This window comes from Pseudophryne corroboree, chromosome 1 (genome assembly GCF_028390025.1).
Source record: "Pseudophryne corroboree isolate aPseCor3 chromosome 1, aPseCor3.hap2, whole genome shotgun sequence".
Lineage (NCBI taxonomy): Eukaryota > Metazoa > Chordata > Amphibia > Anura > Myobatrachidae > Pseudophryne > Pseudophryne corroboree.
This window is the reverse complement of record NC_086444.1, coordinates 689313929-689338892: the sequence shown is the minus strand read 5'-3', so window position 1 is coordinate 689338892 and position 24964 is coordinate 689313929. Positions and strand designations below refer to the sequence as shown.

General features: G+C 45.6%; 1 protein-coding gene across 3 annotated transcripts in view; it reads right to left on the bottom strand.

The window, feature by feature from the left end:
* COMP (cartilage oligomeric matrix protein) overlaps positions 1 to 24964 on the bottom strand; it is a 284919-nt gene that overhangs the window by 115448 nt on the left and 144507 nt on the right. For all 3 annotated transcript variants that reach the window (XM_063914764.1, XM_063914765.1, XM_063914766.1), the window contains 5 exons: positions 24475 to 24634; positions 24229 to 24347; positions 22687 to 22739; positions 20669 to 20862; positions 11392 to 11570 (listed from right to left, as the gene is read on the bottom strand). In XM_063914764.1, coding sequence (XP_063770834.1) covers positions 11392 to 11570; positions 20669 to 20862; positions 22687 to 22739; positions 24229 to 24347; positions 24475 to 24634 — 705 coding nt within the window. The remainder of the gene's footprint in view (positions 1 to 11391; positions 11571 to 20668; positions 20863 to 22686; positions 22740 to 24228; positions 24348 to 24474; positions 24635 to 24964) is intronic.

The window sequence follows — 24964 nt, the reverse complement described above, 5'->3', positions numbered from 1 at the left end:
GTAATTTTTATATATTTTGAATGTTGCATTTATATATTAGATGGATTGAGTGAACAGGTGCAGATTGTTTGGCAATCAATATCGGTATAAATATCAGACCAGCTCAGTTACACAGCTATCCTTTGACAAAGCTGTAGTGCTCACAGCGAAACGCGTCAGGAAGTATCTTTGGGTCATCATTCGTTACCTTTTACTGCCTACATCCGGACCAGAACTGGACGTTTACCGTTGCAGATGAATTGTGGCAATTAAGAACTTGGGACATCCAACAACTTACCACCAAAGGAGAGGGATACCGCAAAATACTGAGGAACTCCTTTTGGACGTTTGCATACATCAAAGATTCCCAAAGGACTTCACCTCTAGCGGCATTGGTAAAGTTGGATGGTCAGACTGCGCAGTCGGTCTCTCTGCATATTTAAGTCACTCATCTACCTACCCAGTTCACAATATAGGAACGGACTGCATATTATCAGGCAATCTAAGTTGAGACCCATACTATTTTATTCATTTATGAGCTGTGCACATTTCTTTTTAATTATGGCTTAAAACTGCCATTTCATTAAATATAAGGTTTTATCACTCAATCCATCAAGTGTTATTAATTAATTAGCGCTGCTATTGTTTGTTTGTGTTATGTTCCTGGGAACCTACAGCAGCAGATTTCTTGAATTTTGGCTGACCTCCTCTAAAGAAGGTGTTGGACGGTTTGGCCTTTCTTGTTTTAGTAACACAAAAGGACTGTGATGCCGCTGAAGGGAAAGGTTTCTTCGCAGCAGGTGCAGCTGAGAGAAGAAAAGGTGACTTACCCGCTGTAGCCATGGAGATCCACGCATCCAACGCTTCCCCAAAGACAGCCTCACCTGTGTAGGGTAGGGTCTCCACACCTCTCCTGGATTCCGCGTCGGCAGACCACTGGTGCAGCCACAATCCACGACGAGCTGAGACAGACATGGAAGATATTCCTGCAGCCATCGAACTCCGGTCCTTCATGGATTCCACCACAAATCCTGCAGAATCCTGAATGTTACGTAAAAACAATTCTACGTCACTTTTATCCATAGTATCCAAATCCTCAAGCAACGTGCCTGACCACTTTACTATAGCCTTGGAAATCCATGCACAGGCAATAGTAGGCCGTAGTATCGCCCCTGAAGCCGTGTATATGGATTTGAGTGTAGTAGCAATTTTGCGATCAGACGGCTCTTTTAAGGCGATAGATCCTGGAACAGGTAAAAACACCTTTTTAGAGAGTCTGGATACAGACGCGTCCACTATAGGTGGTTTTTCCCATTTTTTTCCTATCCTCCTCAGGAAAGAGAAAAGCAACCAGAACCCTTTTAGGGATCTGGAATTTTTCCTCCGGGTTTTCCCATGCTTTCTCAAATATAGCATTTAATTCTTTGGATGCAGGGAAGGTTAGCGAGGCTTTCTTATTGTCAGTGAAGTAAGTCTCCTCAACATGCTCAGGTATTGTATCTGCAATATTCAACACATCCCTCATAGCCTCTATCATCAACTGCACCCCCTTAGCAAGAGATGCTGCCCTCTAAGCACATCCCCATCACCGTCTGCCGTGTCAGAATTGGTATCCGTGTCCTCCTGCATAATCTGTGCAAGAGCACGTTTATGGGAAATTCCTGAGGGGGGTCCTGAGGTAACAGAACCGGACCAAACTGCCATAGAGTTCTGTAAAACCTGAGTTGCAGATTCATTCTGTGCAACCCTAGTAGAAATCTGAAAAATCATGGATTTGATAGAGCATAACCATTCAGGCTCCCTTGCTGGTATCTGTGCTAAAACAGTGCAATCTTGATTACATGGAATGGGATCATCCTGAGAGGACATATCCTCTGCAGCATATGACACAGAGTCCCTGGACATTGCTTAATGGAGACCACAGACACTCCACACACATGCACACATGGGAGGACGGACAGAGTTTCACGCCCAAGAATGGTAAGAGACACAGAGATTGGAGCCAACCCACACACAGCGCTTTTTAGGTATAGGGAGACCCTAAACCAGCGCTGACTGTGCACCTTAATAGGTTACACAGTCTTTATACAGCCTCCCCCCCCTTCTACCGCGAGAGATAGCTGGAGTTGCTGTGGAGGGACTGCACATCGCTGACCGCGTTTTTGCAGGCAGGAAAATGGCGCTGAACGCTGCTGGGTCCGCTCTGAGGAGAAGCTCCGCCCCTTAATGGCGCTGTCTTTCTGCTCTTCATAGGATTATACTGGCCTGAGGATTTATGCTGGCTGAGATCCCTGGACCCCGACAGGCTGTGTGACCGGTGTAGGCGCTGGCTCTGGGTGCTCCTCACAGCGCCGCTCAAAGTACCGCTGAGCCCCAGAGCGCAGTTAATACTGCGCTCCATATTCTATTGCCATCTTCACACCGGCTCCCTGCTTGCAAGGGGGGCCGGTGACTAACTCGCCATGATCTTCTGGCTCTATAAGGGGGTGGCGGCATGCTGCCAGGGTGAGCGATCCCTTGTGGCGGGGAACGTTCGATCCCCTCAGGAGCTGTGTCCTGTCAGCGGAGATAGTGGCTCAGACCCCACAGGGCAGACACTACTCCCCCTCACCCCCCCCTCCCCCTTAGTCCCATGAAGCAGGGAGGCTGTTTCCAGCAGCTGCCCTGTAAAATAATAAACTCTAAACTAAACTTTACTAAAGAAGCTCTGTAGAGCTCCCCTAGCTGTGACTGGCTCCTATGGGCACATTTTTTAAACTGAGTCTGGTAGGAGGGGCATAGAGGGAGGAGCCAGCCCACACTCTCAAACTCTTAAAGTGCCAATGGCTCCTAGTGGACCCGTCTATACCTCATGGTACTAATGTGGACACCAGCATCCTCTAGGACGTAAGAGAAATCACAGAATTTGGGGGTAATTTTGATCCTACGATATTAACCTCAATAACATTAATTTCCACTCATTTCCAGTCTATTCTGAACACCTCACAATATTGTTTTTAGGCCAAAAGGTTGCACCAACGTGGCTGTATGACTAAGCTAAGCGACACAAGTGTGCGGCACAAACATCTGGCCCATCTAGGGTTGGCACTGCAGTCCCACTGCACTAATGGCGGATACCGGATGCACGTCTAACACCAACATAGCTGTCTAGGCCTCAGTTATCCGCTTTGCAACAGGATGACTGCTGTCATATTTCATCTTCCTCGCAAAGGACTGTTGGACAGTCGTTTGCTTAATTGAAGTAGTACAAGTGTTTTTTCGACTTCCCCTCTGGGATGACGATCGACTCCCAGCAGCAACAACAACAGCGGCAGCAGCAGTAGGAGTAAGTGGTTCTTGATCTTTCCCTATTTTATCCTCCAAATTTTTGTTTTCCATTATTTTTCTGGATTTATATAACAAAATGCAGCAAAGGAGAGCATACCTCTACACCACACAGGGCAACGCCCTGTAAAAATTATTGGATTAAATATTAATAACCCCTTTATTTGGAGTAAATAATATACAGCACAGGACAGCACCACTGAACTTATATGGCAGCACCACTTGCCTGGACTTATATGGCAGTACCACTGGACTGGATTTATACGGCAGTACCACTGGACATATAGGGCATTAGAACTGGAATTATACGGCAGTACCACTGGACATACAGATGGGTCCTCCGTTATCTTGGCTGACTGAGGCGTTAGTCACGATCAGGCATACGCAGCATGCCTGGGCGCAAGGAGATGCGCCTAGTCGAAGGGAGGCGCACAGAGTGTTTGGCGTTACCTTTGAGTGTAATACCTAAGATCATCCACCAGATGTCGCTTTTTAAAAATCAACAATGCGCATGCGTGTGGTCTCCATTAGAATACAATACTGAACTACAGCGTAAGAACGACTTTACTGGTGCGTCTCATTACGCTACATTATGCTACAGTATGTCATAGAGTATATACCAGTATATACAGTACGGACGCAAATAGTACAGCATATACAGATGCAAACGAACGTGTTACAGGTACAGTATGGTCTATTGATGTTAGGGATATGTGAGCATCCAAATCCTGTAGTATTAAGTATAATGGGGAGAGAGAAAAGCTCCTCCCTAAGTTCATGGATGCCAAATCACTGTGTGAATAGTTTACACAGACGCAATTGAAAGTGTTAAAACACTTGGGTATGCAGACGCAACTAACGTGTGAAAGGAATAATGTAGCTTATTGCGTGTGGTCTCCATTAGAATACAATACTGAACTACAGCGTAAGAACGACTTTACTGGTGCGTCTCATTACGCTACATTATGCTACAGTATGTCATAGAGTATATACCAGTATATACAGTACGGACGCAAATAGTACAGCATATACAGATGCAAACGAACGTGTTACAGGTACAGTATGGTCTATTGATGTTAGGGATTTGTGAGCATCCAAATCCTGTAGTATTAAGTATAATGGGGAGAGAGAAAAGCTCCTCCCTAAGTTCATGGATGCCAAATCACTGTGTGAATAGTTTACACAGACGCAATTGAAAGTGTTAAAACACTTGGGTATGCAGACGCAACTAACGTGTGAAAGGAATAATGTAGCTTATTGACTTTAAAGTATGTACAGTGCACTAAATGAGCGTCCGAGTCAGGGGCGTAGCCAGAACTTTGTGGGCCCCATAGCAACATTTTGAAGGTGCCCCTGTCCCAATGCTTCTAGAGAGACACTTCTCTGCAGTAGTTGTTAATTTTATGTCCTATAATAGTGCCCTAGTTCATTTTCTGAACCATAGTAAAACTTTATTTTATGTTATGCCCCATAGTAGGGCCCTAGTTTTTTTTCTGAATCGTAGTAGTGATTAAGTTCACCCTATGTCACATTTCAGAGCTGCCAGTACACATTATGCCGCACAGTATCCCCAATTTACATTATGATAAAAGTGCTCCCCATTCATATTGTGCCACATTACAGTCCCCTGGTTCATATTATATAACATTTAAATGCCCTCAGTTCATTTTATACCACACTACAATAAGTAGGTCCAGGGGCATATCCAGATATATTGCGGGCCCCAAGGAAAAAGTTTGAAAGGACTCCTACGTACCACTCAATGGTGAAAAATTTATATAATACATGTAACTTTGACAGGGAAGGTGGGCCCATCTCAGCTCTGGGCCCCACAGCAGCTGCACTGCCTGCACCTATGGTAGATACGCCCTTGGTCCGAGTCCCCTAACTGCATAAACAAACACCAATGGGAAGGTATCACTGCTTGCATTACTTTTACACATGAACTTGTGTATCTTCTATGCAGCGACGTGGGCTAGCGGTGAAGGCTCCCATCTGCCACGCTGAGGGTCCCGGGTTCGATTCCCAAAGTGCCAATCTATATTTTTTTGTTTTTTCCCCCTGACACTCACTGTATTAGTTTTTTTTTCTGTGTAATCCATTGTAAAACATTCAATGGAAGGGTGCACACAGGTTTCACATAAATCAGGGTAAATCTGCAGGAGCGACTCATTATGCTATATAAAATACACAGCGGTAATGAGCACCTGTAGACATACCAGTATATACAGTATAAATTAGTGTATTCTGACGTAACTAACTTTTCGAGCAACACAGTACTATAGATCGGCGGCATTAGAGAATCTGTGTTACACTTTATACAACTCGGTAATTTACTAAGAATTTGTATTCTCAATCACCGGGAAAGCATAGAATTCGAAAAAAAAAATAGATTTCAAATAGACCTGCTTTTTGCTGGCGTGTTCAGATAGTCATGCACGGATCAGTGAGATCCGTGCATGCTTCTCTGTGGAAAAGGGTCAAAAATAGTTAAAAATGTCAAAAAAAATTGCGTGGGGTCCCCATCCTAAGCATAACCAGCCTCGGGCTCTTTGAGCCAGTCCTGGTAGTTTAAATACCGGGGGAAAATTGACTGGGGTCCCCCTGTATTTAGACAACCAGCACCAGGCTTGCTGGAACTTGTAGTTCTACAACAACAAAAAATTCTTTATTTTACACAAACAAAGGCTATCAGCCCCCCATCCACTGCGCAGGAATGGGGTGGACAGCCTCGGGCCTCACCCCTGGTCTTTAGGTGCCTGGAGGGGGGACCCCTTAATTTAAGGGGTCCCCACTCCCCCAGGGTACCCCGGCTATGGGTGACTAGTTGGGGGGGGGGTAATGCCACGGCCGCAGGGACCAGTATAAAAGTGTCCACCAGCTGTGGCATTATCTCTCTGGCTAGTGGAGCTCGGTGCTGGTTTTAAAAATACGGGGGACCCCTACATCTTTTGTTCCCCGTATTTTTGGAACCAGGACCGGACGCAAAGCCCGATGCTGGTTGGCTAAATACGGGGAACCCCTGTCCAATTTTTTTTAACACTCTTAACTCTATTAATACTGCACACGATGAAGTCCTGCACGGATCTCACTGATCCGGCCGGGCTTCATTGTGTTATGTCCGGCATAACACAATGATGGGGGTAGGGGAAGGCGGTGGGATGGGGTAGGCTGTGGAAAATACAGTGTTTTGCAATATGAGCATCCGAGTCCCAGCATAAAGGGGAAGGGTGAGGTGGGGATTAACCAACAGAGGTCCGAGACGCTGTTGAAAATATTAATTGTCTGTCGGGACCCAAAATAAGAAACCAATAAATCAATAAATAAAAGTAGTGTGGACAGGCACAAACGAACGTGTTAAAGCAATGGTCCATTGACGTTCGGTTTAGGTGTGCTATTAAATTGAATTAAATTAAAATGGGCTTAAAGCTTAATATCTCCGGTTCTGAGGCTCCAATTGGCTCAGAATCAGGTTGGAATGGAAGGGGAGACAATTAGCTACCGGAGGATACCAAGTTTCTGTGACCCCCACAAGGCTCATGGCAAGCGTTGGAACCCATGGTGGGTCTAAATTAACGGGCCCAATATAGTCTATGGGAAAATGGGTCCATTGTATCTCTGGTTCTGGGTGTCCCAGAGACTCAGGACTGGTACCATACAAAAGAGGAGACTCTTGGCTTTTGGGGCACATCAACCACTAGTTTATGTGACACTGCAAAGGTAAACGGCAAGCAACCGTGTGTCAGGTCCCCTCCAGTTGTCCGCCCAGCTTGCACGGGATGCAGGGTTTCTGGCTAGATAGAAAATACTGTACAAAAATGCTAAGCATGGTAATTTGGCATCCAGGAACTTAGTGAGGAGCTTTTATCTCTCTCCATTATATGTAGAAATATAACACTTGCCGCTGTATGTTACAAGCTGTTCGTGCTATTTAGTACTCAAATAGAACATACTGTACAGAGATACTAAGGACGGTGATTTGGCATCCAGGAACTTAGGGAGGAGCTTTTATCTCTCTCCATTATACTTAGAAATATTACACTTGCCGCTGTACGTTCCAAGAAGTTCGTGCTATTTACGACTCAAATAGAACATACTGTACAGAGATACTAAGGACGGTGATTTGGCATCCAGAAACTTAGGGAGGAGCTTTTACCTATCTCCATTATACTTAGAAATATAACACTTGCCGCTGTACGTTCCAAGAAGTTTGTGCTATTTAGTACTCAAATAGAACATACTGTACAGAGATACTAAGGACGGTGATTTGGCATCCAGGAACGTAGGGAGGAGCTTTTATCTCTCCATTATACTTAGAAATATTACACTTGCCGCTGTATGTTACAAACTGTTCATGCTATTTAGTACTCAAATAGAACATACAGTACAGAGATACTAAGGACGGTGATTTGGCATCCAGGAACTTAGGGAGGAGCTTTTATCTCTCTCCATTATACTTAGAAATATTACACTTGCCGCTGTACGTTCCAAGAAGTTTGTGCTATTTAGTACTCAAACGGAACATACAGTACAGAGATACTAAGGATGGTGATTTGGCATCCAGGAACATTACAAGCTGTTTGTGCTATTTAGTACTCAAATAGAACATACTGTACAGAGATCCTAAGGATGGTGATTTGGCATCCAGGAACTTAGGGAGGAGCTTTTACCTCTCTTCATTATACTTAGAAATATTACACACCGCTGTACATTCCAAGCAGTTGTAGTTCTAAAACAAAAGACAATATTCTATTTTTTACACACAAAAAGGCTATCCACTGCCCAGGGATGGGGGGGGCTTCACCTCTGGCCCTCGGGTGCCTGGAGGGGGGACCCCTTGAATTAAGGAATCCCCACTCCCCTAGGGTACCCCAACCAGGGGTAACTAGTTGGGGGGGTAATGCCACGGCTGCAGGGACCTACATAAATGTGTCCCCGGCTGTGGCATTATCTTCTCGGTTAGTGGAGCCCGGTGCTGGTTTTAAAAATACGGGGACCCCTACGTCTTTTGTCCCCCGAATTTTTGGAACCAGAGCCGGCCCAAGAGCCCGGTGATGGTTGTCTAAATACAGGGGGACCCCAGTCAATTTTTCCACGGTATTTAAACTACCAGAACCGGCTCAAGGAGCCCGAGGCTGGTTATGCTTAGGAGGGGGAAACCCACGCAAATTTTTTTGGGACATTTTTAACTATTTCTGACCCTTTTACACAGAGAAGCATGCACGGATCTCACTGATCCGTGCATGACTATCTGAACACGCCAGCAAAAGCAGGTCTATTTGAAAGCTCCTTTTTTTTACGAATTCTATGCTTTCCCAGCAGTGTTTGGCTATTGTCGGCAGTGATTGAGAATACAAATTCTTAGTAAATTACCGAGTTGTATAAATTACAACACAGATTCTCTAACGCCGACGATCTACAGTACTGTGTTGCTCAAACAGTTGCGTCAAAATATATTAATTTATATTTACTGTATGTCTACGGGTGCTCATTACCGCTGTGTATTTTATATAGTGGAATGAGTTGCTCCTGCAGACTTACTCTGATTTATGTGAAACCTGTGTGCACCATTTCATTGAATGTTTTACAAAGAAAAAAAACACTAATAAAGTGAATGTCAGGGGAAACAAAAAATTTAGATTGGCACTTTGGGAATCGAACCCGGGACTCTCAGCGTGGGAGGCAGGAGCCTTCACTGCTTGCTCACCCACGTTGCTGCATGGAAGTTACACAAGGTAATGCAAGCAGCGATTCCTTCCCATCGGACGCTCATATTGCAAAACACGGTATTTAGTGCACTGTACATACTTAAAAGTCAATGAGCTACATTATTCCTTTCACACATTTGTTGCGTCTGCATACACAAGCGATCATACATTAGTTGCATCTGCATACACAAGTGTTTTAACACGTTCGTTTGCGTCAGAATAAACTTTTTTTTTTTTTTTAACTCTCTTCGTCTGACCATTGGTCACCATCTGCGTGTACACTATGCAGTACCGAACTGTATATTCACATTACAGTCGTCACTGACCATTTGCCAGAGCTTGTACTGTAGATCAATCTGCCGCTATTCAAACTAAAGTACTGGATTAGTGGAGCATTAGCCACCCAGTGGTGGAGATGTGTATTGCATGCTCACGACTCAACGTGCCTGTCCGTGATTAAACTCAGCAACCTAAGCTATCGCCTAGGCATGACTAAACCTCCGTCTAGGCACAGAGACATTTAAGATAACGGAGGACCCATCTGTATACGGCAGTATCACTGGACATATACGGCAGAACCACTGGACTTATATGGCAGTATGACTGGACTGGATTTATACGGCAGTACTGCTGGTCATATACGGCAGTATCACTGGACATATACGGCAGTATCAATGAACATATACGGCAGTATCACTGGACATATACGGCAGTATCACTGGACATATACGGCAGCACAGGGAAACCACCACTGGACTGATGCAGGACAACACAGCACCACTGCAATGGACTGGACGTATACAGCAGTACTGGACATATGGCAGCAGAGGACACCACCACTGTGACTGGACTGATGCAGCACAAGACACCACCACTGGACTGATGCAGCACATCACAGCACCACTGGACTGGACTTATACAGTTACACTGGACATATGGCAGCAGAGGACACCACCACTGTGACTGGACTGATGCAGCATAAGACACTACACTGGACTGAGCAGTACAAGACAGCACTGGAATCGCCACCCCACGTTCCCTCATGCACAGACACGGACAACGGAGACACATCCTCTCGCTACACTCTCCACTGCCGGAGTGAAAATGGCGGAGACGCGCGGCTCCTTATATGGAATCCAAAACCCGCGAGAATCAGACAGCGGAATGATGACGTTTTGCCTCGTTCTAGTTTCCGAGTCAGGTGGGAAAACCCGAGCCGGACTCGGATCCGGGCTCGGGTAGAAAAGTTCGGTTCTCAGGGAACCGAACCCGCTCATCTCTAGTTTTTACAGTGGCAGACAACCTTCACAATAAGCCAATCCATTTCTTGTTTGGACGTCGCCCCACCCACTTTCTCTAGCCAAACTTGTTGGTGAGAGAGCTTTGCCACCATTCCCATCATTACTACCAAATTAGAGGAAATTAATATTCAGCAAATGAGCAAGCAAGGTACAGTAAGTGACACTATGGGGGTCATTCCGAGTTGTTCGCTCGCAAGCTACTTTTAGCAGCTTTGCACACGCTAAGCCGCCGCCTACTGGGAGTGAATCTTAGCATAGTAAAATTGCGAACGAAAGATTCGCAATATTGCGAAAAGACTTCTTCTATGCAGTTTCTGAGTAGCTCGAGACTTACTCTGCCAGTGCGATCAGTTCAGTGCTTGTCGTTCCTGGTTTGACGTCACAAACACACCCAGCATTCGCCCAGACACTCCTCCATTTCTCCAGCCACTCCCGCGTTTTTCCCAGAAACGGTAGCGTTTTTTCACACAATCCCATAAAACGGCCAGTTTCCGCCCAGAAACACCCACTTCCTGTCAATCACATTACGATCACCAGAACGAAGAAAAAACCTCGTAATGCCGTGAGTAAAATACCTAACTGCGTAGCAAATTTACTTGGCGCAGTCGCAGTGCGGACATTGCGCATGCGCATTAGCGACTAATCGCTCCATTGCGAGAAAAACATGAGCTAACAACTCGGAATGACCCCCTATGTACAGTATTGTATGTGTTTAGATTCGCCCAGACACTCCTCCGTTTCTCCAGCCACTCCCGCGTTTTTCCCAGAAACGGTAGCGTTTTTTCACACAATCCCATAAAACGGCCAGTTTCCGCCCAGAAACACCCACTTCCTGTCAATCACATTACAATCACCAGAACGAAGAAAAAACCTCGTAATGCCGTGAGTAAAATACCTAACTGCGTAGCAAATTTACTTGGCGCAGTCGCAGTGCGGACATTGCGCATGCGCATTAGCGACTAATCGCTCCATTGCGAGAAAAACATAACGAGCGAACAACTCGGAATGACCCCCTATGTACAGTATTGTATGTGTTTAGATTTTTTTCAGCTTCAAAATAGAAAATGATGCGTTAGTACCTCATTTAGGACAATCCAGTTTGGATCGATTTGTGCATCTCCCTCTGGGTCTAAAACAACGGTCTGGAAATCCCTGAAGTCTGTCAGCGTGATCTCAGCATTTTCAGGGCAAGCATCAGATATATCAATTACCAAATCCTTGTCGAAATCACCTTCACATGCATCCCCAATACCATTGCCTATATAGAGTTAGAGAGTAATTAGTAATTATACCACCAACACCCTCATTGTATATAGTTTGATGGAATACATGGGAATCTAGCACAGAAAACCCAGCAAGAGAAAATGAAAAATGGAACAAAAAGTTAGGGATTACTCATTAACATCGTACTGCAAGTGAGGAAATTGCACTGAATCGCAGCAAATAAACTACAGGTTGAGTATATCTTATCCAAAATGCTTGGAACCACAGGTATTTTGGATATCAGATTTTTCTGTACTTTGGAATTATTGCATACCGTAATGAGATATCATGGTGATGGGACCCAAGTCTAAGCACAGAATGCATTTAGGTTTCATATACACTATGGCCCTCATTCCGAGTTGATCGCTCGCAAGGCGAATTTAGCAGAGTTGCTCACGCTAAGCCTACGCCTACTGGGAGTGTATCTTAGCTTCTTAAAATTGCGACCGATGTATTCGCAATATTGCGATTACAAACTACTTAGCAGTTTCAGAGTAGCTTCAGACTTACTCGGCATCTGCGTTCAGTTCAGTGCTTGTCGTTCCTGGTTTGACGTCATAAACACACCCAGCGTTCGCCCAGACACTCCCCCGTTTCTCCGGCCACTCCTGCGTTTTTTCCGGAAACGGTAGCGTTTTTATCCACACGCCCCGAAAACGCCGTGTTTCCGCCCAGTAACACCCATTTCCTGTCAATCACACTACGTTCGCCAGAGCGAAGAAAAAGCCGTGAGTAAAAATACTATCTTCATTGTAAAATTACTTGGCGCAGTCGCAGTGCGAATATTGCGCATGCGTACTAAGCGGAATTTCACTGCGATGCGAAGAAAATTACCGAGCGAACGACTCGGAATGAGGGCCTATATACACACAGCCTGAAGGTCATTTTAGCCAATATTTTTAATAACTTTGTGCATTAAACAAAGTGTGTGTACGTACATTCACACAATTCATTTATGTTTCATATACAACTTATACACACAGCCTGAAGGTCATTTAATACAATATTTTTAATAACTTTGTGTATTAAACAAAGTTTGTGTACATTGAGCCATCAGAAAACAAAGGTTTCACTCTCACTCAAAAAATCCTGTATTTCGGAATATTTGGATATGGGATACTCAACCTGTAACAATTACATATTGTCTGTGTGATGCAACCAGTTTGGGATAGAGCAGGGGAAGAGCAGTGAAGGCGAAACAGTTGACTGAGGTGACATATGCAGTCAGGGCCGGCTCCAGGCCTACTAGCACTCAGAGAGAAAATGTCAAAGCGCCCCCCCATCCGTGCGCCGAAGGCACGTGTGCTCCTGGAAAAGTGGGCGTGGCCTCGCAACTTCATATTCTCAAACTATAAATAAATATATTTTCACACCCCCTCTACACACACAATTAGCAGCCTCACACATAACAGCCACAGTAGTGTTCCTTACACATATTGTCTCCAGTATAGTGCCAGATACACATAATGTCTCCAGTATATTGCCAGATATACATAATGTCTCCACAGGGGCGTATCTAGATAGGAGGGGACCCGTGTGCAGTCTCCGGGTGTGGGAGTCCTCCCAGTGGCGTCACAAGCCAGGTGCGGGGGATGCGGCCCGCACCAGGGTGTGATGCCTAGAAGGGCTGACACCACACTGTGGGCTCCTCCGCAGTTGACAGGAGCCGAGCGCTGCAGTGGGAAAGTCTGCTACAGCACCCAGCTCCTGTCATAGCAGAGGAGCCGACAGCGCTGCAGACAGTCTCCGGGGGCAGCCCAGTACAGCCCAGCATCTCCGGAGATGCTGGGCACGCCCCCGGAGTGACGACCCGCGAGGCCACACCCCCTTTTTTAGCGGCCACGTCCCCTTTTGCCGTGCGCGCACCCCTCTGCGCGCTGGGATACGAAGGGTGCGCACCGGGTGTCACCACTGCCTCCTCCTCTCCTGTCCCGTAGCCGGCAGCAGCGCTGTTAGCGCTCTGAGTGCTAGAGACTCTGGCACAGTGTGCAAGTCCTGCGGCAGTCATTTTTTTGGAGACCTGCCCATGCACTGTAGACTCTGGCACTGATGATGTCACCTGAAATATGTCAAAGCCTGCGCCCTGCCCCTGATGTAACTATGTGTGGGGACACATGGGTGACTGTTCTTAATCCAGCACTGGGCTCAGGTGTAGCTAGGAGCCATGGTGACCAGAGCAAGGGTATGTTTTGATGCCCCTCTCCCCTACACTGAATTGGGGGCCTAGCCAACATGTGGTGGCATGTTACATTTGAAAAGAAACAATAAGTTGGAGACACGGACAGTTCTAGACCTTGTGAATTTCAGGGTGAAAGTTTCCTTTGGTTGCCCCTCATGTTTAAAATAGGGTCAGTGCATGCTGAAAGCTTGCAACAACAATATAGGGGCACAGCACTAAGGTCATGGGTTCGATTCCCCCCATGGCCCTAACTGTATGGAGTTTGTATATTCTTCCTGTGCTTGCGTGGGTTTCCTTCCACAAGACAAAAATATACTGGTAGGATCATTTTTAACTATTTACTTGTTTAATTAAAATAAATAAAAAACATTATATATGCCCCCACTGACCTGCCTTCACAACCCCCCAATTTCTCAATGAAAATAAAACCTCCACAGACCTGATAAGCCCCGCAATCTGTGAATGAAAATAATGAGCCAAAATTGCACCCTCTCGATTTAATAATCTCCCAATGCCTCAATGAAAATAATACCCGAGAACTGCCATCCCAGACCTGATAATCCCACTTTTCTTCAATGAAAATAATGTCCCAGAATTGTCTGAGGGGCAGAGAGAGCTTTGCCACAGCGGCCTGAGGGGCAGAAAGATCTGCACCGCAGCAGCCTGAGGGGTGGAAAGAAGTGCTGCAGCAGCCGGGGCAGAGAGACGTGCTGCAAGAGCCAGGGTAGAAAGAGGTGCTGCAGCAGCTACTGTACTGAGAGATGCTGCAACAGCAGCTGGGGCAGAGAGAGGCACTGCAGCCGCCGGAGCAGAGAGAGGTTCTGCAGAAGCCAGGGCAGAGAGAGGTGCTGCAGCAGCTAGGCCAGAGAGAGCTGCTGCAGCATCTGAAGTCAGGGGCGTAGAGAGCCACGCCGGGCCCCAGTAAAAGGGTGGGGTCATGGCTCAATAAAGTAGGCGCAACTACGTCCTTTAATTACATTTGGAAAGATGACGATGGCAAATACAGAGCAAAGACTTTGGCACAGTGCCAAAGTGTTTGCTTTCTATGTGCGACACCATCTTTCCGAAGATATCACCGGGAAGATGGCACCGCCACCAATCACAGCACAGGTATACTCAGGGAGTTGGGGGGGAGGGGGTTAGTGGACCCAGGTCCCTCCATCAGCAGTAATGGTGGAAAAAAGTGGTTCTGCAGGGCAGAAATAATCCTGCTGCACAGCTACAAGTAGACAGGGAGACACATAAAGAGGGTGGGCAGAGCTCCGGCATGTGTCGACTGTCAGTGTCTCCTGCCAGTGCCAGATAAAGGTCCACATGGGCCTGGAACTGAAATTTATGAAGGGCCCATTGTGTGCCTAGGAAGGAGGTGTAACAAGTGCTGTGGTGGTGTGACTAGTGATGTGATATGTGTGGTATGTCTGTGGTCTAAATGTGGGGTGTGGCCTGTGCCATGAGTGTGGCTATCTCCATGGAGGTCATAGCTAGTGCCTACCTTCTACCATTTAATAGTTAATTGTAACAAGAAAAACTGTGGGACCACCATGTAATACAAAGCACTAGTGACCACCATATCATACAGGGAGCATCGCAGTGACCCCCATGTAACAGAGCGAGCTGGAAAGGTGGAGAGGTCTAAAGGGGATCAATGATGGGGCAAGACAGAACATATGTGGAAAGATTAGAAAAGATGGTGGCAATACAGAGCAGTCACGGAACCAAAGGCTCCTGGGACACACTTACCGACACAGACACCAGTTGCTGACACTTACTGATAGACACCACTTACCAACACATACAACCCTTACTAATACAGATTCCACTTACTGACACAAACACACTGATAGACACACACACCAATGACACCTTACTGACAAACACTTACTGATACACACATTTAATGAAACAAACACCACTTACTGACAGATACCCCTTACGGACACAGAGACAACTTTCTGATACAAACACACAGGCACAAACACCACTTACTGACACAGACACCCTTTACTAATACAGATTCCACTTACTGGCACAAAGACATTTACTGACATAAACACCCCTTACTGACACAGATTCCACTTATTCCACTTTTACACATTACAGCAGGCAGTGTCTCCTTTTTACACATTACGGCAGACAGCGCCCCCTTTTTACACATTACGGAAGACAGCGTCCCCTTTTTACACTTTATACAATAGACAGCGTCCCCTTTATACACATTACGGCAAACAGCGTCCCCTTTATACACATTACGTCAGACAGAGTGCCCCTTTTTACACATTATGGCAGACAGCGTCCCTCTTTTACACATTACAGCAGACAGCGTCCCCTTTTTACACATTACGGCAGACAGCGTCCCCTTTTTACACATTACTGCAGCCAGTCCCCCTTTTTACACATTATGGCTGACAGCATCCTCCTTTTACACATTACGGCAGACAGCGTCCCCTTTTTACACATTACGGCAGATAGAGTCCACCTTTTACACATTTAAAACAGGCATATGTGTTGTCTGCCACCTAGTTATGGCCATGGATAAATAGACAGATATATACTGTAGATAGATAGATACTTACTCTCTCCCCGCTGGCTCAGGCAGTCAGGCTCCTCAGTGCAGCTGCTGGCAGATACAGGGCAGGGGAGGAGGAGGAGAGAGGGGGACTCGGAAGCCGCACCAACGCACTGTAATTGGTGGCGGCGCTGCTGCAGCTGTCCCTCTCCTTTACACAGGCTGGCCGCCGCCGCTGTGAATGCTGCGATGAAGGAAGCGCAGTGGAAGGAGAGGGGCAGCAGCCACACCACCAATTACAGTGCGCTGCTGCAGCTCCCGAGTCCCCCTCCCTCCTCCTCCTTCTCCCCTGCTTCCAGAGCTGCTACTCCTCTTCTCGCTCCGGCAGCATCTAATGAGTCAGTTTGACTCATTACAATGCTGCTGGAACGGGGATACGGCCAGTTGCACCCACAGGGCGACTGCGCTGTGTGCCAGGCACACCTGTCACACGTGTAGTTATGTCCCTGCAGACACCACATAAAGACCGATACCACTTACTGACACAAACATACTGACTCAGACACCACTTACTGACAAACACAACACAGATAAATTTACTGACACACACACTTACTGACAGATGCTACTTACTGACACAGACAACACAGAAACTTACTGACACAGACATCACTTACTGACACACACACAAAACAGAGATAAACTTACTGACATAGACACCACTTAAATGAAACCCCCGGGCCTGGTGTGTGCTGCAACTCACCAGGTTTTGCACACCAGCTCTGCTCTGACATCCTTGGAGGCGGGGGCAGATTGGGATGGAAAACCAGTCAGGGAAATTTCTGAAGCAGACCTAAATAGGGGGGTGGAGTCTGAGGGGGCGGGATCATGATGGCAAATCTAACTGGATCTAATGGTATATAAGGGGCATATTGAAGAGTGTAATGACATATACTGGCATATGAGTCTGAAGGCATACTGGGTGCATCTGGATGGTCTGATGGCATATAAAAAGATGGGGGGTGCCAAGTTGAGACTTTGCCTTGTGACCCACATACCCCTCCACTCCCAGTACAGGATCACACATGTTATTATTAGCCTTAACTACTTAACTTCAGACTGTGCTCTCAATCTTCTTTACAGTGCTGGTGACTGCCCCCTTCTAGCTCCTCTACACTGACACTCCTCCCACTCCGGCCCCTTCTCTCCTCCATCACATGTTCCTTCCCTCACACTCCGGTCCCTCCTCTCCTCCATCACTCTGCTCTTTCCCTCACACTCTGGCTCCTCCTCTCCTCCATCACCTGTTCCTTCCCTCTCACTCCGGCCTCTCCTCTCCTCCATCACTCTGCTCCTTCCCTTACACTCTGGCCCCTCCTCTCCATCACCTGTTCCTTCCCTTACACTCCAGCCCCTCCTCTCCTACATCACTCAGCTCCATCCCTCATGTGTGGTGAGATAAATGGCTGAGGAGACACTAGCTAGTACCAGAGCCAGATTTAAACACAATAAATGAGCCCAAGGGTTCATGTGGGTATTATACACTGGTGCAGCAGTATATATGGGATGTAATCACGTTACCGGCAGTCAGGATGCCGGCGGTCAGGATACCAACACCGGAATCCTGACCGCTAGAAATGGTGACAGTCAGCATGCTGACTTATAGGGACTATTCCCACTCGTGGGTGTCCATGACACCCATATACATGCAGGCATTATACACAGTTGCAGCGGTTTATACATGTGGGCATTATAGACAGGTGCAGTGGTATATACATGTGGGTATTATACACAGGTGCAGCGGTATATACATGTGGGTATTATACACAGGTGCAGCGGTATATACATGTGGGTATTATACACAGGTGCAGCGGTATATACATGTGGGTATTATACACCGGTGCAGCAGTATACACATGTGGGCATTATACACAGGTGCAGCGGTATATATATGTGGGTATTATACACAGGTGCAGTGGTATATACATGTGGGTATTATACACAGGTGCAGCAGTATACACATGTGGGCATTATACACAGGTGCAGCGGTATATACATGTGGGTATTATACACAGGTGCAGCGGTATATACATATAGGCATTATACACAGGTGCACCAGCATAAACTGAAGGAAATTTGGTGAGTTTTGATCAGAGATGTGTGGACAAAGTAGGTAGGGGCACTGCCTCACCTGCCAAAGACTTTTTACTCCAGAGTTTTGACTATAATAACGATTAGAATAATACAAGGAAGATATTTATAATATATTCTTTGCATGTTTCATATACTTTATATACTCAAATCTCTGGTGTATATGTTAGTATGACAGGAGAGGCACTGCCTCACCTCACTACAGGTCACTGCCTACCACATGTACACATACTTACCCACTAGAGTTAGTTAATTTATGTCGGGGGCCAATTAACCTGTGGGAGGAAAGCAGAGTAACCACAGTTATGGTGGGAATCAAACCCACACCCTCAGTTCTGTGAATAAATGGAGTCATCTATAATTTTATGACACATAAATGACCTGCAATAGGAGAGCACTCCGCCCCTCTATAATACACTTTCAGATTATCAACACACGCTCCATTTTATGACATAAGAGCAATACCAAGCACATACTACATTACCCACAGCAATAACAACCATTGTTTCAAGAAAATCACTATAAAACTTGTAGAAGAAACACATAATGTGTAACCATGCAGTTAGACTGCCCCATAGGCATACCAAAACTGTGCCAATACCTGGGGTTAAACAACATGGGTTGGGTTCGTGTGACTACCGGTCACCATATTGACGCCGAGATCCTGGCTATTAGATGGCCGGTGGAGGGGGGTTGTTTCGGGGGGCGAGCGCAATGAACCTGCGCCCGCCACAGGTTCTATTCCCTCTATATGGGTGTTGTGGACACACGAGTGGGAATAGTCCCTGTTACTCGGCATGCAGACTGTCGGGATTGTGAGGGGGCGGGATGCAGGCATCAGTATTGTGATCGGCAGTCTCCAGACCACCGGGCACATAACATCCCAAACAACATAAACCAATTTTATGATTGTTTACTTTCCCTATAAAGAAATATTTATACAGTATTTAATTCTTATATGCCACCTGCCTTCACTCCTTTTCAGACATGCATCAAAATCCCGGGTTGATGCAGGTGAATGCGCATCAACCCGGGATTTTGGTATGTCTGAATGCAAACGTTTGTGACCCTTCTCCCCACCAGGGTCATGGAGATCAGACCCAGGAATTTGTCGGCGTGCTAGACCCGTCTGATGTCTGAAAGGGGTATAAATAATGTGTGCAACCTGTCCCCTTTTATGCTTAATTAATGTGTAATTTGTCACATGCCCTCCCCTTACATATTTAATTATGTTGTAAGCTGCCCGTCCCCCCCCTTTTGTAATATATTTATATAACTTATGCTCCCTGTCCTCTTACATAATATATGTATGTATTGACATTGACATTATGACACCACCGCAGCACCTACTTTGCTCTGTACTATAACAGTATGTGCTGCTCCACACCAGGCACTGTAAAAGCGAAAAAACGTATGTGCTGCCAGTGACAGCCTGCCACTGCTGCCAGTGACATATCAGATGTGGGGACGGAGCCTCGTGTTAGGATGGGGGTGGAGCCTCAGGAGGGTCTGGGGGCGGAGCCTCAGGAGGGTCTGGGGGCGGAGCCTCAGGCACATACAGACAGGGGCAGCTAGTTTTGGGTAAGCCCCGGGGTGGTTGGGACTTCAGCTGGCCGGCTCTGGGTGGATGTGACTGGGCAGTCGGGAGGTGAGTGAGCTGCTGGTGATGACAGGATCTTGTGGTCCTATTTGCAATGGGGGGTCTGGAGCTGCAGCTCCATCCGCCCCATTGTTAATCTGGCACTGTCTCCTGCTGTCACCTCTGGCATACCCTGTTCCCTACCTAGTCTCTGAGTCCGAGTCCGTGTGCTCCCCTTCTGCTTCTCCTCCTGCTCTGCGGCTGCCAGTACAATGGCCCGCCGGAAGGAGGGGGTGACGGGTGGGCTTCTAACTTTTTAGGCGGCCAGAGCTTGCGCTCCACCAGAACAACCCTTGCTACACCTATGGATTGAATAGCTATAGCGATGATAAAGTCAATCATTTGCAAACCTTCATATCGGAGATACAAAGAAAACAGAGATTGACAAAAAAACATAAAATCAACCAATAAATGATCCTTAGGATGCACACATTAGAAAGATAAGTCATTATATAATAAAACTGACCACTGATAACAATTAGGTTATCATGTTGTGACAGTTGGTATGACCTCTGACTCTCCCCCCTGTGTCAGTGATGAAGGGTAAGAAACAGAGGGGCAGGACTCAGGAGAGAAACAGAAGCCAACAACATCATGAATTGTATAGGCATTATTTACCATTTGAATCAGCCTGATCTGGATTAGGCACAAGTCTGCAGTTATCTGGACCGGGTGGTGCAGTATCAGGAATGCCATCATTATCATCATCATCATCACACTCATCTCCTAGGCCATCCTTGTCAGTGTCCAGCTGTGAACTATTAATATCTGATGGACAGTTGTCACGTGTGTCCTGGTGGCCATCACCATCTCTATCATTATAAAAGATCATTTATAAAATTACAAATACATTGCAAAATAATTACAAATACAAAACACCATAAAAAATAACAATATAATGTTTTCTTAAAACCAGTTGCAGTATGTGCATTAAATATTGTGTCAGTACAGTTACACACTTCGGGCCTAATTCAGATCTGTTCGCTTGCTAGCGTTTTTCGCTGCGCAGCGATCAGGTAACTACTGCGCATGCACCACAATGTGCAGGCGCACCGTACGGTTACAAACGGATTGTTGTTGTGCACTGGTTCTAGCGAAGAAACCATTCACACAGCCGTTCGCAAGGAGATTGATAGGAAGAGGGCGTTTTTGGGTGGCAACTGACCGTTTTCTTGGAGTTGTTGGAAAAACGCAGGCGTGTCAAAGCGTTTGCAGGGCAGGTGTCTGACGTCAATTCCGGGCTCGAATAGGCTAAAGTGATTGCAGCGGCTGAGTAAGGTCAGACCTAATCAGAAACTGCACAAGCTGTTTTTGTGCAGGGCGGCTGCACATGCGTTCGCACACTTGCAAAGCTTAAATACACTCCCCTATAGGCGGCGACTATCTGTTCACAGCGCTGCAAAAAATAGCTAGCGAGCGAACAGATCTGAATTAGGCCCTGCAATCACAGTTTTAAACATGGCACGTATATTATATGCATCTACTTAACTCATCTACTTGTCTATCTGCAACTGCAGCTTTTCTATTGGACCAACCACTCTATGCCACCTTGCAAGACTTCTCTTTTGTCCAATAGTGAGAAGAGTCTTATTCAGAGTTACATGCTATGGGCTGGCGTCATAGGGAGGTGGGAGCCACACCCAGGTGTCACCCGTCGAGGGTGACAAAATTCCGGCTCTTACTCAGTGACTGCATTTTCCGCCCGCACTGGGTGTAATCAGGGGCAGTGACGCCCCTGGATGCACCTACCATAGGACTGGTGAAAGTTTCAATGGATTGACTGATGGAGTCATCTAAAGACTCACCAAGTGGTATTTCTGAGTCTAAAGATGCTCAAAGTGGGCATCTCAGTCCTTGCACATCCAGGGGCACAGCTGTACACCAGGGAGGGGCTTGTAGTGGTATTTGGTTAGAGTCACAGACATGTGATCGGCAAAAGACACACACACGGATGCCCATGTGTCTAACTCAGAATCAGGCCCTTATTGCGCCAATCCTATTGAGATCCAGAAGCTGCAGAGTAGGACAGCAGCAGCCAATGATAGCATGATGCAGTATAATTCTATGCAATCATCAGCACTGTTACTAGTATAACTCTAGCAAAGTGGATTCACATAACTCTGCAACACTTGACACATTTCTAGACTTGTAGGTGTAACGTCACACAGCCACTCCGAACCCGTCCACATTTCTGGCGGCATGCCCCTGCAACGCTGAGTCGACACACCCGCAACACCACGTCACGACCCCGCAAACTTGCGAACGCATTTCTCAGCATTTACTGACAGTGCACATTCTCCGGCCGGAAAATTAATTCACATCGCAGTGATGCGAACGCCTCTGCCTGATTGACAGGCAGAGGCGTTCGCATCACTGCGATGTGAATGCATTTTCCGGCCGGTGAACGCGCACTGTCAGTAAATGCTGGGAAATGCGTTTGCAATGCTATAGCAATGCAAGCTGAATGGCAACAGTGTATAATGACACATCTGTAGGTATATTACAGTAGGTGAATGCTTTTGATGATGAAGAATATAGGTCATTTGATTCAAACATTTTGATGTCTAATGTGTAAAAATGTGTTATTAAATATATCGTTCCCATTAATCATAGGTGCATACTTTTTGTATACTTACTGATCTTTATTGGTATCACACTGATCTCCTACTAAGTCGTCATCTGCATCTGACTGAGAGAGAAACAGAAATCAGAGTAAAAATCTACATTCACTCTCCAGAAGCAGACATCTGCCTGACTCTCACCTGTTCCATCATTACATTATAACAGTTTTGTAGAGGAAATTGTTTGTTATATGATGCCTACGATTAAATGGCACTCTGCAGAGTTTGCAATGGTTTCTGTTTATAACTGAAAGTACATATAGTAGCACAGTACATCATGGTAGCATAGAGATTAGAATTGCTGTTTTACAATGCTTATGGTTTATAGGGTCCTATCTGTGTGAAGTTTGTATGTTCTCCTCATACTTGTGTGGGTTTCCTCTGGGTTCTCTCTTTACATCCCACACATCATAGAATTAGTATTAGCTTAATTGTCTTCTGACGAAAAATGAACCCTGATGTGAGTGATTAGTAAATCATACTTTATAGCTGTCTCCTCCAGTAGAAGCTCAGAGGAAAGATGGAGCTGACTGGAGGTTCCAGCAATACGTGTCATTAGGTCGCTTGTGAGGGGTGGGGCTAATATGACGTGATTTACATAGAAAAGTATCATACTGGCCCCACCTCCTTACAAGCGACCCACGAATCATGGCATGATCCTCCCAGTAGTGCCCACTTCATTAGGAATTGAGAAGGTTGCAGGAGGACAGCCTACTCTTCTGGGGGTACTGGGACTGCCCACAATTGCGGGTATCTCCCACAACTTCTGGGAGAGCAGACAAGTATGTAGTAAATATACAGTAGTTTAAATATTCTCTGTAAAGTGCTTTGTAATATTTGTAATCACTATATAAAAACTATTATTAATAATAATAATAAATAATGATGATAATGGCCTGTGTCTGACAATATTTGTTCCTTAAAAGTTTGATGATGGAGCTTTACTTTTTAAAACAAGCTTTTTACACTGCTATTAGTATAATAAATGAGGGGGGGGGGGGGGGAATTAAGGGCTGCATGGTCCTGGGGCATAAAATGTTCAAGGGTCCATACTGAAAATGGGAGGAGCCGAGACCAGTGCGGGCTGTGTGTGTGTATATGGCCAGAGCCACATAAGTGTGTGATTTTCCGTCTCTTACTTAACCTATCTTCTTTCCAATACTGCATTCGACAGCACCAAATCCATCGGTTTTCTGACACCCTGATACTTATTTCCGTGTGATCTGTTGACGTAGCTATGTTTATATACCCTGTACTTGTCCTAGATTGTCTTGAATTTTACGTCACTGTTTTCTTGTTTTGCTTATTTGTTTATGTACTCTGTAACTGGACGCTGCGGATCCCATGTGGCGCCATATACATGAAGCATAATAATACACTCCCTACACTATCAGTCCCACTGTCTCTCTAAATACATAGACAGTGAAAACTTACAGAATTGTTTTGAAAACTCTACAAATACAATTTTAATACTTGTAATTTAAAAACGACCATAGGGCCATATCCCTAATTACAATATACTTTCTTTAGTTCTGTTGTCTGGTCACTGTAGTCTACCTGGTCTGGGTTCCAAATAGTGGGACAGCTGTCACATACATCTCCTACACCATCCCCATCTGTGTCCTTCTGATTAGTGTTGGGAATTTTTTTGCAATTGTCCACCGCATTTTTAATTTCTGAGAAAAAATACACAAAAGCGCATAAATCAGTTTTACAGCTTCATGAATTTTCCTTATTGTGTTTTAATTGCACAGGCAATTTACAAGGTGGTATCTACTGTTTTAGATAACTGTAAGAGCATACTGTCTCCATCCATGTCATCATCACAGACGTCCCCTTTCCCATCCTGGTCAGTGTCCCTCTGATCGTTATTCTTGATGTTACGGCAATTATCACAAGCATCGCCAAAGTTGTCCTGATCTCCATTTTTCTGATCCACATTAGGAACATAGACACAATTATCCTATAATAAAGAGTGATATCATTTAATTTATCCCTAATGTACAAACATTACATTTTTAGGTCTAATTTTGAATTTTTTATTTTGTCATAACACATCTCATTATTATTATTTTATGTGGTAAAGGACATACAGTACTGTACATGTGAAGAAACTGTCCAGTTATTAAACTTATGGTGTGTACACACGGTGAGATATTTTCTTACGATTTTGACTACATAGTAAAAATCGCAAGAAAAGTTAGTGCAGATCGCAAGGTGAAAGTCACCATGTGATTCTGATGCAATGCCGATGCGTGGTCGACATCGCATGACTAGATAGTCAAAATTGACT